This window comes from Vidua macroura, chromosome 2 (genome assembly GCF_024509145.1).
Source record: "Vidua macroura isolate BioBank_ID:100142 chromosome 2, ASM2450914v1, whole genome shotgun sequence".
NCBI classification, from domain to species: Eukaryota; Metazoa; Chordata; class Aves; order Passeriformes; family Viduidae; genus Vidua; species Vidua macroura.
In genome coordinates this window covers 109,701,871-109,719,437 of record NC_071572.1, presented here as the reverse complement: position 1 = coordinate 109,719,437, position 17,567 = coordinate 109,701,871, and the positions used below count along the sequence as shown (strand labels likewise).

Below are 17,567 nucleotides of genomic sequence, written 5' to 3'. Positions count from 1 at the left end.
AGAAATGAATAGATCTGAAGCTAATGAAATACTGTAGATTGTAAAATACTGAAATAATAGCTTATTGCCCTTATATAACAAGACACTGTCATTTCCATATTTATATTGAAGCTAGTCCACTCTCTCATTTTATTAGCTATTGTTGGTTTGATGGCCAATTTAATTTCATCTTTGTATTAAAAGCCACATATACCAAGAATCATTCTAAGTGTTTTCAAGCTATTAAAGTAATGAAATAATAATACAGTGTTTCAGAGCAATTTATTGGCTTGCATGTATTCATCAGTTTAGTTATCATTTTATTATTTTCATTTCCTCAGCTGGAGTATAAATGATAAAGCACTATATAGCAAATTTCTCAAACAGCAGAAATATGTCTAAATTCTTTGTATATATATATATTTAAAGAACTTGTCCAGAAGATTATACTTTTAAATCAAAATAAATATCTGAAAAATAAGGAATGACAGCATGGCTTTTTGTTGCTAATGTTTGAGCTTGTCTCCTAATTAGTGGAAGCAGAGGCAGACACCTTATGGGAGCACATCATAATTAAATTAAATTCTCATGTGTAGATTAGGTGCAGGAAATGAAAGCTAAAGGAGTGGTTGCTGACCAGAGTAGTTGTCTGATCTTCTGCAACTGTCTGGAATTATTCTCTCACACTGTTCTGAGTACATCTTTGTGTCACTGGGAGTTGGGGTAGCCAAATGTAGCTGATGTGAAGAAAAGATGAAGGTAGGCAAACACAAAGAAAAAAGGGATATTCATAAACAGATATGAATTTTAAATGTGATAGACAAAACTCTGCAGTAACAGGCCACAAACTGTCATAACAATAACACAGCCACATTAAGCTCCATTTTTACACATGGATTTACTTTTTATCTGAATTTGTATTTGTGTCAAAGCTTTTAAATTTGTTGTGAACCTTTCATACTTTTTATCATTATAGATTGTCAAAGAAAAAAATGTGTGGTGTCTGTTCATAAAAAGCCAGCAGATTTCCCTGAGTCACAGTAGGTTGAAAATTGCCTGAATGTAAGCACAGAGTTTTCCTTTAAATGCCCCAAGACATCCAGAAAGAATTGCTGAATGTACTGTGGGTGATAGAAAAGGCCTGTGTTATTTTGGAAAGGCAGAATAATGGGATACCCAAGAGTCTCAAATGCCTGAAAAATCAAGGCCTTTCAATCTCACTTGTCCTGCATTGGCAGCATCATTACATTAAATGAGACCTATTTCAGCTTCTGAATTGCTCCTATGTGTTATTGCATTTTCTTTATGGTACTGAGCTGACCTCAGAGTGATGGTTTCCCCTTAACTGTAATAAACTGCTTTTGAGAGTTTCAAACATCATCAAACAGACTCATAACCCCTATATTTAGTTTTATCCTACAACCTACTCCGCATTCCATGAATTTCCTATCCTCTAGTGGACGGGCATGGACCACGTTGTCACTTTGGTACTAATGTTATTGTGAGGTTTAGGTCCTGCTTTGTCTTCCAGCAGTCCACCATTTGGAAAATTGGAATGAACTTCTGCACACCAGTTTTTACATACCTTTAAAGCCAGCCTTGTTAGTGATGTTTTCTCTGACTACAGCCATACATTTGTTTTTATTTAGGTCTGAAAGTTTTTCAAAATTAATCACTTACTAGCACTGATGCCATAAAACTCAGGTTTAAGGTTGTGTTTTTTCTGTGTTGGATGTACTCATCTGTGAAATCCAGAGCACTTATTACAGTGTTTTGGGATGCTAAACTTCAAGATGCTATATGCTTCAGACAGAAACTTTGAAAATACACCCAACATCCCTATAATAGAAAATGAATACCAAACATAAATTTTTAACCTTTTTATACAAAAGATGTACAGCATAGGTTGAGGTCTTCACTTCTGTTGTTTTGCAGTTGTACTTATATAAATTGTGTGTCTGTGTCATGTCCATTTTTAGAGCAAATTGTCTTTTTAATGTCAGGTTTGAAGGATGTTTTCATTCTGTCTTCCTGACACTTATTTCTGTGAGACCATTTATTTACATGTATTTATATCTCACTTGGAAGCCAGAATCATGTGACATTCAAAGGTCGCATCAAGGATTTTGAATGCTTACCACTAGGGGAGGTGGGGAAAAACCCTAAACTATTTAGGTGAGCTATTTTTAAAGTTGATGTAGGCAAATTCAGTATGACTTAATTTGAATTTTCTACATTCTTGTGTTAGAAGTTTCCAATGGGAAAGCCATTGCAGAGACTCTGGAAACAGGGGAAGAAAACCTCTTTTTAACAGCATTCTAAACAGGCTTGCTGTTTTAAGATACTTCCCTCTCAGCACACAGACACAAAAAAAAAAAATCTTGATGTTGTCTTCATACTACACAAGTTAATAATATATTACTTTATCTCATATTTCACACAAAGAGGTGGTTAATGTAGATCGTGGCAAGTTCTTTACATCTGTTATTTTGTATTTGTTTCATTCTGTCTAAATTTGTGCAGTGTAAATGTAACTCTTTTGAGATACCAGTTTCTTTCTTCTTAAACAGTTTTTTGCTGTTTTTTAACTAATTGGGGAGGATGTATTAGTTTGTGTCAGAAATTTGGATTTCCTTTTTTCCCCTGCACTTGTCCTCTTGTAGGAGTGTTTTCTGTAATAATAGGATCAAAAATACAGGGGTTAGTTTTACTTAAGATTTTCTTTCACTTAAGTGTAAGCTATAAAACAGGTTGCTTGTGAGGAGGGGCTAGGCTTTTGTCAGTTTGCTTGGTTCACTTGGCATGTGTTTCACGCTATAGCAGTATGCATTTTAAAAGCTTTATTTAGTGGGGGCTGTAGTTTTTATATCAAATGGTGGGATGTGCCTCCTCATATCCATTGAGGGGTGATCAGGGACATGCCTTGTAAAAAAATGAAGTAGGTAAATCCCAAGGCCACTTTGAAAAAGCCTAATTAATTGAACATCATGGTTTTATATATGTTCTTTAGAGAACAATTTTTTGAGTTAATTAAAAAATGTAAAGTTAGCTATAAAGTCTTGATGAACTAAGTAGTAGCTGGTTAGGCTGCAACTTTTATGAATTTGTTTTTACTCATTTCAAACTAATTTGGAGGAAAAGTACAGTATCTGTTAAACTTATTTATAGATACTCTGTCCAAAGTGCTGTATAATGACTATATTCAGTATTCTTTATGCATGTAAAATCTGTAACAGCACATTTGGAGTATACACAGCAGCTAATTTTTATATCTGGACACTTCAGAGAAGGGACCACAAGCCATAATTTGGGATGAGTGGAGCAAGAGTTTTCACCTGCCTTTGTTTTATGTATGCTTTATAATTTAACTCCTTTTATTATATTATTATTATTATTATTATTTTATTTTTTTACTTTTATGTAGTTGTTGCAAGAAATAGCAAAGCAAATATGGGAATTAAAGCTGTCAGACTGTTTGCATTAGAGTTATTTTTGTCAGTCTTGGGCTGAACTACTATTTCTTTTGTGGTGCCATTCAGTTTTTTTCCAGTTCCTGTCCTCATGCTTCAGCTAAGCGTGAGAGTTCTGTCTCAAGAAACTTCAGAAAACATTTTTTGGAATTTTTATTTCTAACTTTATCAATAAAATTTATGCAATATCAGGAGAGAGGAATAAGATGATGGAGTATAGAGCTTGATAGTTAAGCCTAGGAGAGACTCTGTAAATGGTATTCACATAAAATTAAGAAAAGTATTAAACAAGCATAACTACAAAGAATTGAAATTGCCAGGGAACACTTGATAGATCTGTAAGGATGCTGTGTTGATTATGTTTTTGCAAACCAGAGAAGGAAAGGATTCAACTTTACCAGCTCTGGTGGTGTAATTGTTTTGCTTGACTCTGCTTTCTCTGTGCATAACCCATGATACTCAAAAAGTTACAGCAACAAATGAGGAAACCTGGGGTTTCTACTGTAGGGGTGAGATTAATCTATAGATGTGGCTGGATATATTTGAAAAATTTTTCTTAAGACCACCTATACTGTAAAGAAAGCAACAAATAAATGTTATGATTACTTGTTTAAAATAAGTGCTTCCCCACTTTTTTTGAGATTTTTCTGATATTTACATGGTTAAATTTAATTACTTCTATTGTTGGATAAATATATCTTGGGTTGGACTCTATGATCTTAAAGGTCTCTTCCAACCTTGTGATTGTGATAACTTTTCCTTTTGAGCATGGGAATTTTCTTATATGTTTGCTTAATAGAACTGAAAGCAAAGTTTTAAAATGAATGAACCCAAAAATTTAGATTTTGAGCCTTAAAATAGAGCAGACTCTAAATTTTTAACACTGTTCAAGGGTAAACCTAACCCTTAGAATTGTAGATTTCCATCACTTCTTTATGACTCTATATTATTACTATCATAATATATGACAAATAAATGTATGTATTTCTGGGAAGTTTAGTTTTAGCTATTAAAATTTTGTCTGTGAAGGTTGCTAGTAACTTCTACGACTTCCTGTAAGTTTCTCAATTCCTGAAAAGTGTGACCCTTAAGTTTGGCTTTGTAGGTGTTTTGAATAAATGCAAAACTAGCACTTGAACAAAATGACTTCTGAATAAATGGGAAAACAAATGCACTGGTGTCTCACAAATGAGGGAAAATAAGGTAAATTTAAGTGACTACAGAACAATAGAATTTCTTATATTTTTCAGAAGGATGGGATACAGAGATTGGTTGTGCAGTATAACTGTAGAAGTATAAGCTGAAAAAGTGAAATAACCGATGTTGGTCATTTAAATGGTTTTCTGATATCTCTTTTTTTTTTCTTTTGCCTAACTTTTTCATTGCTTAATGGCTCTAATTAAAGACAGTACGTGACTGGATTAATATATCATAATTAAGAAATTTATTTCCCCCCCTCCAGTATAATTTTTGGATTAAACTAATACTACAGCTAATTAATTTGCTGAATGTAGATTAATTACTTCACATTTCTTAAATATGCCTACCCTTCATAAGCCTGTCTAGTATGAATTATGCTAAAATATTAGAAAAAAGGAATGCCAAGATGAGTAGGTTATTATATGCAGTAATCATCTTATTTCTGTGATGGCTAAATTGGGACAAAATAATAAAAGAAGCAACAGAACCATCAGAAGTGTGATATTAGAGAGAGGAGATAACTTTTATTATTTTAAGAATAATTTGCAAATTGTCAGTGCTATCTGCAAGGAGGATCTTCACAGTGTTGATAGAATTTGCAGAAATACTCTTTGGGTCAGCTTTGCTAGCACAGCTAACAGAAGAAATTTCCCATGCAGCTTTACAGTGTTTGCAATATCTTTCTCAGCTTTTTTTCTGGTGAGGTTTTTGGTATGAATTACTCCATTATATAAAACCTATTTTGAACTGTTGTAGTTACAATACTACGTACTGAGGCACAGCAATCATACTTGCCTTATTCTATCAACTTCCATTAACTGTCTGCATGTACGTATTTTCCTCTTTGTTGGTCTAGATGACCTTTAAAAGGTCCCTTTCAATGAAACATGATTTTGTGATCCTGCCTTCTTCCATGATTTGGTTAAGGATACAGATAATCTATCAAAACAACAAAAAAACATTGCCAGAGGTGAAAAGGCAACTGTTTGAAAATTTCATCTTCCAGAATTGCGAGCAAAGACAAGTCACTTTTTTAACAAAAAAAAAAAAAAAAGAGTGGAAAAAAACTCAACCCCTTTCCCTTTTCATTTGAAGCTTATAATATCATAGTTTGTCTTAGCAAAAAAAAAAAAAAAAAAAAAAGCAGCCCCATAAAACCAACAATCAAACTAAAAAGTCTCAGTCATCACTTTCTTATAAAAAGCAGAATTAAGAATTCTTTGCCTTCACTTGCTTGTACAATTCTAGGTTTTAAATTTGCAAACTATCTGTGTTACTGTTTTAGTGGCAGCCAAGATACCAAGCAAAACCAGAGCAGTGCTGTTCCTTCTGTGCTGAGGAGAGGGGAGGTGGGATGGGATGGGAAGTTGTGAGAGAAGTGGAACTTTTTCTTTGCCTTGACCCAAAAATCGTCGTGTGCTTCTTGTGTTATCTGTGGTTCCAGGCTATGTGACGTTGTTGTCACAGAGCATGGAAAAGAAGATGGAATTATGATATTAAAGTTGCCTGGCTAGATTGTTTTTTTTGCCAAGTTAAATCACGGTTCTCATTCTAATGACATTATACTGCATGTCTATTTAAATTTATAAGAACATGGAAAGGAAATAGCAATGACAGGGGTAATTAGGGAACCTAACAGAAATCCATTTGAGAAAGCTTCTTCTTCCATTACTTATATAAAGCTTATGTATATTCTCACCTTTCAGCTCTTGCTGTTGAACATCACTCCTGTCTGACATGTCTGGTTTACTGTCCCTTTGCAAATCATCCCTGCAGGCAGGGTCGTTCTTCCTTCTCTTGACTTGCATTGTGTATTTGTGCGTTCTTTAAATTAAATTTCTGTGTAGTCTACTATTTCATTCTGTGCAGTGGCTTGCATAGAAGGCGTTCTGTGAGTTATAAGTGACTGCCTGCATATGTTGTGTTATTTTATAGGTGGTGATTCGTGCTCAGAACGGCGCCCTCCTCTATCGTATTTCACCCTGGGCAAGATATGTGGTCCGTGATGAAGACAAAGTGAATTATGATTGGGTTCACTGGAATCCACCACAGTCATATATAGTAAGGCTTCAATATAATTTTCAAGAAGTGTATCATGTTATCTTTGTATCCCTGTTTGGAAGAAAATAAAAGGAGATTGCAAACTAGTTAAAACAGCTGAGAGATGAAGGGCTTTTATTCATGGCTTTGACAGAAATAAATGACTTTAATGATGGATGTTTTTGAGCTTCTTTTTCAGCCTCCTGTAGAATATATAAAAAATAGTTATTAATGTGGTATTTTAAACTTGTTTTGCCACCTGTTAGGCAAGATTGACAGATCTTCTGGGACAAGATGGCTGTTCCTGGTAGGGGGCAGAGCAGGGAATTATCAGTACTGGATTTAAGGATTGGTTATCTGCAAATGCAATGTTCAGTACTCAACACTAGGTTAATATTCCATGAAGTCAGAAAAAACTTCCAAAATAACATGCCCACACTCCAGTCAAGTCCTGGTTTCTTTGTTTCAGGAAAATCCTGTTATTGAGTTTAAAGCCCTTTTTCTTCTCATGTGCTGCTGTAAGGGAGAGAGCTCTTATCATGATATATGAAAAATCCCCTAGGAAAACATTTGGAAACTTCACAATGTCTGAGTGATATTGTTTCATATTAAACTTTTTCATGTTTTCCTTGAAAAATGGTATGCAGTGGCTTAGATTAGAGATGCTGTAACCTCTATTTTGAGTTAAATTTTTGCATTCACCTCAAATTATGAAGCTACTGCTTGAGAGAGAAAAGGTTACTGGCATGGAAAATATTTTCTTTAAAAATAGATAGCATAATGTACATTAACTCTTGTTAAAGTCTGTAGTCTATCAGTTTAGTGGCCTACTCTGTATATGACGCTGTGTGACATCTCAATGTCATCAAGAAGAGGAATGGGAGTGAAAAAGAGGCTTGAACTTTTGGGTGCAAACAAGGCCTTACTGAAAAAAAACAAAATGTCCTTTTATGACTAGTAGAGGTGTCCAGTGGAAATAAATCACCAGAAGTTTTGTTCTTCACATTGTTCCTTTAATTTCTGTTCACATGTGTGTATTCAACTAGTTTTGTTCTAGCTTTTCAAAATTTCACCTGAATAATAAACTAACAAATAGTTAGTTTAAATGGCCTCTGAATTCTTCAAATATTTTCACCCATCTAGAAATGCTGTGTACTGATCTCCAGACTTGGGATTTTTAAATTATATTTTAATCCTAAATAATTACAATATAGGTGATTCTGTGCTGCGAAACTGTGTTTTTTAGGAATAAAGTATTTATAAATTTCAGTTAAGAGAAGGCAGCGATTTCATGTACCTGCAAAAAGCAGGTATGCTTAAAAGATAGAAACCTATCTTATTATTTTCTCTCTATTTTTAAACAAGCTTCATAATGATTCAGAAGGATATCAAGTGGAGTGGCTACAATCAGTTTGAACACTGAAGTGTAATTTAAAAAGAGTATAAGAAAAGTGTTGAATCATGAATATCATGATTCAGTTTCTTGTTCATGAAGGACGTTAATTTCAAACAGACATTTGCTTTAACAGTTTAAAATGGTCAGTTGTTTCTGAAATGTTTGGAATGCTCTTAGACAAAAAACAAAATAAACCTTAAATTGTTTTTCCTCTTGTGCAAATCATGTGATTATGATGACACTCCTAAGCTGTTCCTAATGACAACTCTTTTTTTCTTATAGCATAAGAATCCCTCTCCCAAGAGATTAAAAAGCCTAAGAATCTATGAATCTCATGTGGGAATTGCTTCCCCAGAAGGCAAAGTAGCTTCTTATAAAAACTTCACATACAATGTACTACCTAGAATAAAGGATCTTGGTAAGTAATACCAGAAATACTTGGAGATGTAAATTTTATGTTCCTGTGCTCATTAGAAAAGACAGCTGTCAAGTATCTAGAGGTTTTTTTTTTTTTTAGTTTCCCAATTACACATATTATAAAAATAGATTCTTAGGTGAGCAAAAGTTATAAACAAGTGAAATCTATGGAGAACAAACAAAGACTGAAATACGATATGTGAATTAAAGTCCATTCCAGATTTTTAAGTAAAATATGATTATTAAAGCCCAGGTAAGTATTGCAAGGTAATTTGCTTTTGGCATGGTTTGCTTTCAGCTTGAAAAAGGGCCTGGTTTTTTGACAGTCTTCAGAAAATACTTAATTCATTCTACAAGTGTAAAGCTTAGTTCTAAGGAAGGACAAAAGAAATACCTGAATATTCTTTGTTTTGCCAGAATAAGCATGCTAGACTTCTTTTATCCCTGAAGATTGGCTCAGAAGTATCAGAACAAGGAAACTTTAAATATGAAAGACCTTCTTCAGGAAAAGAACTTCTAGTATATTGGAGTGGATGTATGAAAGAGCTGGTAACATTTTGTCAGGAACCACAGCAAAACTGTTCACCTCAATTTCACTTTAATTATTTTTTCCCATGGTGTCTTTCTGCACTGTTTCTACAATGGACAATGTTAGAAGCTACTGTCTTTTACTGCCTTATGATGAAATATGTATTTTACACTGCTCTAAAATAATCATGACATCTGTAGATAAAACCTCTGTGGATGGTGGCTGTGTTTGTGTTTGATTTTTTAAATTTTATTTTATTTATCAGATTGCCTGAAGAAGACATTTTCTTGTAGCCTTACACGTTAAGTCAATGTTTTGTGGCCTTTGCCTTTCTCTAAAGTTGAGCTTGCAGGTGAGATAAGGGAGTTTGTACTTGTGGAAGCCCTTAATAAAAAGCAGTTTGGGATTTTACATTATATATCTGTGACTCCTTAGTGCCAAGGAATTTCATTTGTCCCAGGAAGTTAATAGGATTTACAGAGTTAGGAAAGCATTCTGCTTTGCCTACAATTTTTTCTTTGTGGAGAAATGTAATGAAAAGGCTGATACTACCAAATAATAAAAGCAGTATCAAATTTAGTGTATACAGAAATTATAACTAATGTTCCTTCTTGGTTACATTAAGTAAACATTTTGGGAATTAAGTATTTTTAAAATATTTGTAAGGTCTATTAGATTCAGTTTTGGAATGTCATATTTTTTAGGACAAGCTTAAAGATATCACTATATGAGAACTCTAATATATTAGTTGTTTGTAGGAATATGTGCATGACAAATAGCAAAATAAGTAGCAAGCAAATTGAATGAGATTAATTTGATGCAATGTTGCTGTTTATTTATAAAAATGATGTAAATAAAAATAAATACAACGAGCCTGAATTATAAACCAGCAATGAATCTGACAAATTGCTGGGCTCACACTGACTGTCTTCTGGTTTTAAATGTCACAGCTATAAAAAAACAAGGAAGAATAAAAAATCCTACAGCATCTTGTTGAAAGTAAGGAATGAAGTAACTATTGTCTTCAAGCAGAGAAGTGGTGGTTGTATTAGTCTTAATAGCCTGTAGAATCTTATTCTTTAGAGTTCCCTTCCTTAAGAATATACTGAACTATCTTAGTTGATACAACACAGGGTGTCCCCCAGCCCTCCTGGACTGCTTTGGTTCTTGGGTGAACTTGGAATAAAAGCACATTACACTTGTGTTTTTTTCTTTTTGGAAGACTCTTAAAGAGGGAAGAAATAACTATTAAAGTTGGGGAAAAAGTGATTTTGCTAGGATAAAAAAAGAGTTTTAATATGTCATGAAGTTACAGTATTGTGTCTAAGATGGAGAGATGTGGGTCTGACAGATGGGCCGCTTGGTGGGTAAGGAATTAGCAGGATGGTCACACTCAGAATTTCAGTCAATGGCTTGATGTCTAAGTGGACACCAGGGGTGGGGTGGCCTCAGATTGAAGCAGGGTGTATTTAGGTTGGACATTAGGAAGAAATTCTTTATTGTGAGGTTGGTAAGACACTGGCATAGTTACTCAGAAGTTATGGATGCCCCATCCCTGGAAGGGGTGTTGAGCAATCTGGTCTAGTGGAAGGTGTTCCTGCCCATGGCAGAGAAGTGGGAACTAGAGGATGTTTTAAGTTCCCTTCCAACCCAAACTATTCTGTACAGTATGTGTAGCCAGTGACTAACCCTAACTGCAAGTGTCAAAAGTTGAAGCAGTTCAGGACATGCAGGTTGGCATAACTAATAGTCTGAAATTAAATAAGAATTACACTTATTTCTGTCTGTATCTGGGAGATTGAATATGCGTAGACTACTTGACAAATTGACTGTTTCATTTGTAATGGAAATCACGTAAGTATAAACTGTTAGGTAGAATTGCTTTGTCAAAGTTACTGAATCTTTAGGTGTTAACCATTAGGGGCAGAGGCAGCTAAAATGAGACAAGACTGGAATGGATATGTTACAGGTATTGAAAACTCTTTTAAGTATCCTTAAGGCATTTGTTTGTTATATTTTTTTTTCTCTTATAGGCTATAACTGTGTCCAGCTGATGGCCATTATGGAACATGCATACTATGCCAGTTTTGGTTATCAGGTCACAAGTTTCTTCGCAGCATCAAGGTAGGTTTAGGTGCTCCAGCATCTTCTCTGTTCTTTTCCCTTCCTTCCCATCCACTGAAATCAGTATTGCATGCAGGTGTGTGTTTGCAAGAAAGTGTATAATGAGAGGCAATGGCTTAGGTATTTGCTCTGCCTTCCTCTTAAATTTGAAATCAGTTTGGCACAGTGATCAGCTGTTCTGTGAAACACTTTGGATAGGATACAGACAAAATGTTTGTAAGTAATTTCAGCTGCCATAGTATATTCCAGGTAATCCACCTTCAGCAGTCTTTATGCATGGGTTTGGGGTTGTGGAATTCTTGGCAGTAACAAACAGGATGTGTAGGGCTTTCTTTTATGACATACAGAACTATATACTGTTCATAATGAACTTGATTAAAATTATGGCTCTGTGTGTTCTGTGTAAACCCTTTCCCTTACAGGTTTGTAACAGACTGTACTTAGATTGAGTCATAGGGTGAAAGTACATGAAAAATGAATTCAGGTAGTTGTTAAGAAAATTATGATAAATGCGGAAATCATAATTTTTTTTAATTTTTTTTTTTAATCTTTGAGCAGCTCAAGTGGCAACCAGGTTAAATTTAGATACACAGCTTTTAACTGACTTAATTAGTTGAAAAAAGATGTGTCAGGCACAGGAGACAAAAATCTCTTAAAAATAAGAAAATGGTGTAGTACCTAAACCAAGTAACTAAGCAGTAAAACACCAGATGGTGTGTTTTGTGGACTTTGTGGATGTACATTTACTTTTGTAATCATTGCATTACTCTATTCCAGCAATATTAATATATTCTTGTCCTTTGTGAGCTAAGGAAGTATTCAATATTAAATAGGAGCTTTAAGTTGTATCTCTCATCTTTTGTACTGAATTTGATGAATTATTAAAAAGGGAAGAATAAAACAATCTATTTCTACAAAGCATGGTGTGAATGATGGAATTCTTATAATGAAAAATGGTTTCAAATGTTAGCTTGTAAGCAATAGCTACTGCTTAAGAGGCTGAAAAAATAACCTGTGTACGTCTGTAGAGTAAATGGTGAGGACTTGCTGACTTCGATGTAGTTTCCATGATGAAAGTTCAGCATTGCCAGCATGAGTCCTGATTATGCCACGTTGTGTTTTCACAGCCGGTACGGAACTCCTGATGACCTGAAGGAAATGATTGACGTTGCTCACTCGATGGGCATCACAGTACTTCTTGATGTGGTGCACAGCCATGCCTCAAAAAACTCAGAAGATGGTCTCAACCAGTTTGATGGTACAGATTCTTGTTTCTTCCATTCTGGATACAGAGGCAATCACCAGCTCTGGGACAGCAGGCTCTTTGACTATGCAAAGTGAGTATAAAACATCACTTGAGATGTGCTAGTGGTTATTATTTCGTAGCAATTCTGTTAACACTACACTTCTCACCAAACTGGTAAAGTCATTTGGATTGTTTAACAAGTGCAGTATGTGGAGTTAAATTCGTCTACTTGCCTAAATCCTTAAAATCTAACACTAAATGATAGTATTTCAATTTCATTACTTTCCTGTCATCTGTGACTACCTATGTGTATGTTATATACCATGTGCATTGTATGTATTATATAATGGTGTAGCTATTTTTATTTCAAAACATATTTCTCTATAAATATCAATTTAAATATCTGTTATATAGGAATATATAATTGTATATTTTCTGTATTTTATGCATATTAATATTTTCCTGCTATATATAGTATGTTGCATATATATAATAGATGATGTTTGTATATAAAAATAAAATAGTAAGAAAAGCTGATGAAAACTTGTAAGCTCTGTAAATTTATTGATATACTGTCAGGTTTTTGAAATGTAAGAAAAATTTTCCCCCAGAACAACTAACTCCATTTCAAAAAGCTTCTGGAGGTCAATCAGCAGTTGATACAGAGTAGGGGTCATTTTCAGTAGATATTTCTAGAGACTCAGTTTGGGGCAAGCCTAATTAACCACACATTAGAGTGTCAAAACATGTATTAATGCCACATAATTATTAGTACTTAATATTGTTTACATTATATTCTCTGAGGTTTTGGGGGCAAGGAGATTGATGCTGTACGCTGAATGTTTCAGTGGTGTAAGTGGAGAAACAGGCACAAGCAGCCAACTTATTTCAGTCTCCTCCTTGTACTTTTTTTCTATTTGTTCATCCCTGAACCACCTTGATTCTTCCCTTTCCTTTCCTTTGTTTCTCTAAACATTCCACAATAAGTTTTGTGTAACTTCACAATCTCCTTAAAGCATGTCTTAATAAAATGCTGTATATAATTGATTGCTTATTCCAGGATAAATTCTCTTATTTTCCCCTTGAGATGCATAATCTGGTGTGACCTTCTTAATAATTACAAAGTTCTGTTTTAACCCTTTCAAAGTTACATTTGAATGTTCCTGTGGTGGCTCATCGCAGAGCAACTGTAGAGTTCTGATCTCTTGTTAACCTCTTAGTTGTTAAGGTTTTTGTGCTGCAGGTTCAATTTCCTGTTTTTTCCTATTTTTCTCCCTTGCTTGCATTGAATTTCAATGCACTGGATGGATATGATTATGTTGCACTTTTACAGAAGTCATGTTACAAAGCATAGGCCAACTGTTTAATGGAACTCACAGTGTCAAATAAAGCAAGTGACCAGTGTGAAAACTGACTTGTGCACTTCAGTACTTAGTAGGATGAGCTGTTCTTTATTTACTGGTTATTTGGGACAATTGAATGGATCATTTCAGGGGGAGTTTCTGATGTGATTTTTTGTGATTTCATTATTAATTGTGATTTAATTATTATAAGCAATGCATTTTAATCCTTCCTATTAAGCTTTAAATTCATACTCAAATAAATTGTATTTCAAATAATCTTAAAGCTTTAGTGTCAATATGATAGTGTTACACATTTTATTTCATTTGATGCTTATGAGTAACTGACAAGTGTAACAATGTCTCTAGTGAGAAAATGAAACGTGGTTATGGACCTTCCTCTGTTCTGGTTCTTCCTGCTGGAAAAGAAAGTGGTGCTGGTATTGAGTGTTTGGGGGTATTTGTAAATGAGAAAAACAACCAGCTCCTTTGTAGGTTTCACTTGGCAATGTTAAATATTTCTTCAGAAGTGAAGAACTGCCTCCATGGCTTGGTTGGGTCAGTAATGTGTACCTGTACTGTGGGATTTCTTTTCATGCTATGGCATTGGAAGAGGTTCCAGACTTAATGCTGAAAGGGGGAAGTGGAAAGAGCTGTGAGGTGGAGAGATGAGATTAGAGAATAGCAAAGACCAGAGAAAGTGAAGCTCTGCACTGGAAGGCTGTGGGTCCCTTGAAGGTCATTTCCCATCCCCTACCCGCTCATGATATGCAACAGCAAATCTGGAATTCTCTTTTCAAATGGTTGTGGAAACCCTTTCTTCCCCCTCAAGCATAGGAAGCTGTGAACTTTTTCTAGTCATTAAGGGATTCTTTCATCCTCATACCTGAGACAGTAAATATTCTCTATGTGTTTATAGTCAAGTTTTAAGGCTGAAAAGATATAACTCTTATGGTCATTGTAAGTTTCACAGAACTGATTAAAAAATAGCTTATGTTTTTTCTCCTGTTCTTTGTGTGTGCAGCTTCCAAGCAAAACTGTGAAAGAATCAAACTGACTTTGATTCATTTTCAAAGAATCATTTCATTGAAAATGTTGGGTTTGGCTATTTTTTTCCCCCCATTTAGTCTGTATTGGCATTCTGCTAATTTCCATACCAGTGGATGAGCAGCTCTAGTATGGATGAGGCAAGTATAAAATCTGTGAGAGAGACTCAAGTTTCTGGCAGATGTTGAAAGTTTGCTCAAAATAAATGACAGCAAACACAGTCTGTTGAATGGTCTACAGAAAAGCTTGCCTGCTGAGTGAAATCTCTTCAGCTAGTACACTCTTCTATCCTGTGCAGAGCTTGTACTAAATCCCTTTCCTTCTGTAGTGGGAAGAGCTGTTAAATCTACAGGTACTTAAACATCAAATGCAAAGAATGCTCAATTCACTTTGGAATTGAGAGAAACTAATTCTCTACCATGAGGGAGATTAAGGAACAGTTGCTTTATCAGTTTAGTCTGTCTACGTTTTCTTTGAAAGCCAAGATGTAAGTAAGTTTATCTCAAAGCATTTGCAAGATTATTCAGTTGTCTGTGAAGGGGACTGTGAATATTTGCTGTAATAGAATGTGGCAAAAGATCCATATCCATGCTAAAAAAAAAAAAAAAAAAAAAAAAAAAAAGATTCTATACCTTGTGTACTTAAATACTATTTTTGAGTAAAATTCAAGTAAGTAGAGAGTAATCCAAGAAAAGCAATAGTAAACCTGTTCAACAGACAGCCTGGGTACTGCATCTTTGCACCATAGTGCTACTTAAAAAGATAAAGGCATATTTTTATTTTTTAAAATCCATATTTATACAAGTGTTGTATGAAGCAGGAGCTTTTCTGTAAACTGTGAACAACATTTCAAAATTATACTGTTCATGGTGTTGTCACAGGAGAATAACAACTCAATTTCATTGAAATGAGAAGTTGCAGATAAGATAGCTGGCCAATAGAATATTTTTTGCTTAACTATTTTCAATAAAAGAATATAAACAGTGCTTTAAAAATCAACCAAAAATAAACTTTTGCTTTAATAATTTTCATAGCTCTTGCACATTCTTGTGAGTTTTTCTAAAATCTAGATTTTGGGGGTTTTTCCCTCAAATGTGCTAATTTGGTGACTCTTCCTCTTCATCATCTGCATCCTGTCTGGCTGTATCTGTGTCCATTCCATTTCCCTCAGCAACCAACCCAAAAACCAGAATTACAAAGCTTCAGTGAGAATTGCAGTTGATTTTAACATTTTCTGTTAAAAACCAAACTTTTATATAATTTGCTTTAGTTCCTGTTTAGTATTGTGACTTTTCTAGCCCTGAATTCATGACAGGGAAATGCTTTAGTATAAAAGGGGTGTCAGAAGCTCTGGACTGGTACTAGTTTGGCACTGTACAGTTAATTTTGGAGGAAATTAATGTTCTCTGTTGTGTTCCTGTTAAAGGTAGCTCTCTTGGAAAACATGTAAACCTCCTCCCGTCTTAAGTAAAGATTCCACTTGTAATAAATTTTGCACAAGCAAAATATATATATTTTTTCCTCCTAAAATCATATTCAAAGGTTATTCAGCTGCCAGGTTCATTAGAAGTGATGTTGTAGACCCTGGAGACCAGGTGGGATCGCAACTAGAGTGGTTGATTATGTTTTAATTTAAATTCATTTTTCCAAATAGCAAATGTGTCTAAAATAATAATCAGGCTAAAAATTTTAAAAATAATTGAGAACAAGATATGACCTAGTAAAGATTATTCCAACAGCACTACATGAACAGAATGTGTAAATGATGTTACCCTTCTAGACTTGTTGAGTTCTGAGAGCATTGTTTTGACTTTTAAGGCTTTTCCTGTCTTTTCATTAGACTTTGTTGGATTTTGTTCTGTCTTAATCCAATTCTGAATGTCAGTAGGTATAATGATGTATTTTTGTGAGCCTTTAGGAATAATGGTAGAATTAAAATTCAGAAATCTTGTGATGTCTTACATTTTTTTTTGTTTGTTGTTTGTTTGGGGTTTTTTTTGGGGGGGTTGTAGTTTGATTTGTTTTGGTTTTTTAATACTATGAAGCTTTTCACATGAGCACTTAGGCAAAATTTTAAGTTATTTCACAGTCTGGGAGATGAATTTGGTGCAAAAGTCAGTGATTGATTTACAATGCAGTTTTAATTTTAATTAGTCCAGCTTTCTTGAATGCAGCAGTATGACCAGTAAGAGATGATATTGGTTGCAAGGATTTGGGGCCAGCAGATGTCCCAGCATCTCCTTTAGGCCTTTTTTTGTGGCCTGTTTTCAAGGCTTTTTAAAGACAGGATGCTGTGTCCATATTTTTGGGGTTAAAAATCATAACTAAGCCATGTAATGCAAGAAATCTCCTATTAAGTTTTTTCTTCATCAGTTTTATGAAGTTTCAAGTGACATCCATGCCAAATGTGCTTTGAAATGCTACAGGTAGGGTTTAGTGTATATGATAAACACTTTGTCCCATCAGCCACAGTTTTACATCAGGGCAACAGATGACTTGCTAGTCCCCTGCTGCTAGTCCAGATGTTCTCTCCAGCTCAGTCTTCTGAACTGCTGGTGGAACAGCTGATTATAGCTCAGTACCTTTTTTTTTTTTTTTTCTTTTTTTAATTCAATTTTTCTTTATGCGTGTTATAAACTGCCATCGCTCAGAAACTGCTTTTAACCTTGTTGTCAGTGCTGCAGAAACCTGGCAGCTGGCAGGTGTTGAAGCTTGTGTCTTTGTTCTGGTGTAGGTGGCCTCTTCCCCACCTTGCCCCTCCAGAGTGCGGTGGGTCACC

The 17,567-nt window shown here is 34.7% G+C and overlaps 1 protein-coding gene across 1 annotated transcript in view; it reads left to right on the top strand.

Moving 5' to 3' along the window:
* GBE1 (1,4-alpha-glucan branching enzyme 1) overlaps positions 1–17,567 on the top strand; it is a 138,487-nt gene that overhangs the window by 50,377 nt on the left and 70,543 nt on the right. Inside the window, exons 4-7 of the mRNA XM_053970837.1 lie at positions 6,585–6,710; positions 8,368–8,503; positions 11,065–11,155; positions 12,283–12,492. Of these exons, the coding sequence (XP_053826812.1) occupies positions 6,585–6,710; positions 8,368–8,503; positions 11,065–11,155; positions 12,283–12,492 (563 nt within the window). The remainder of the gene's footprint in view (positions 1–6,584; positions 6,711–8,367; positions 8,504–11,064; positions 11,156–12,282; positions 12,493–17,567) is intronic.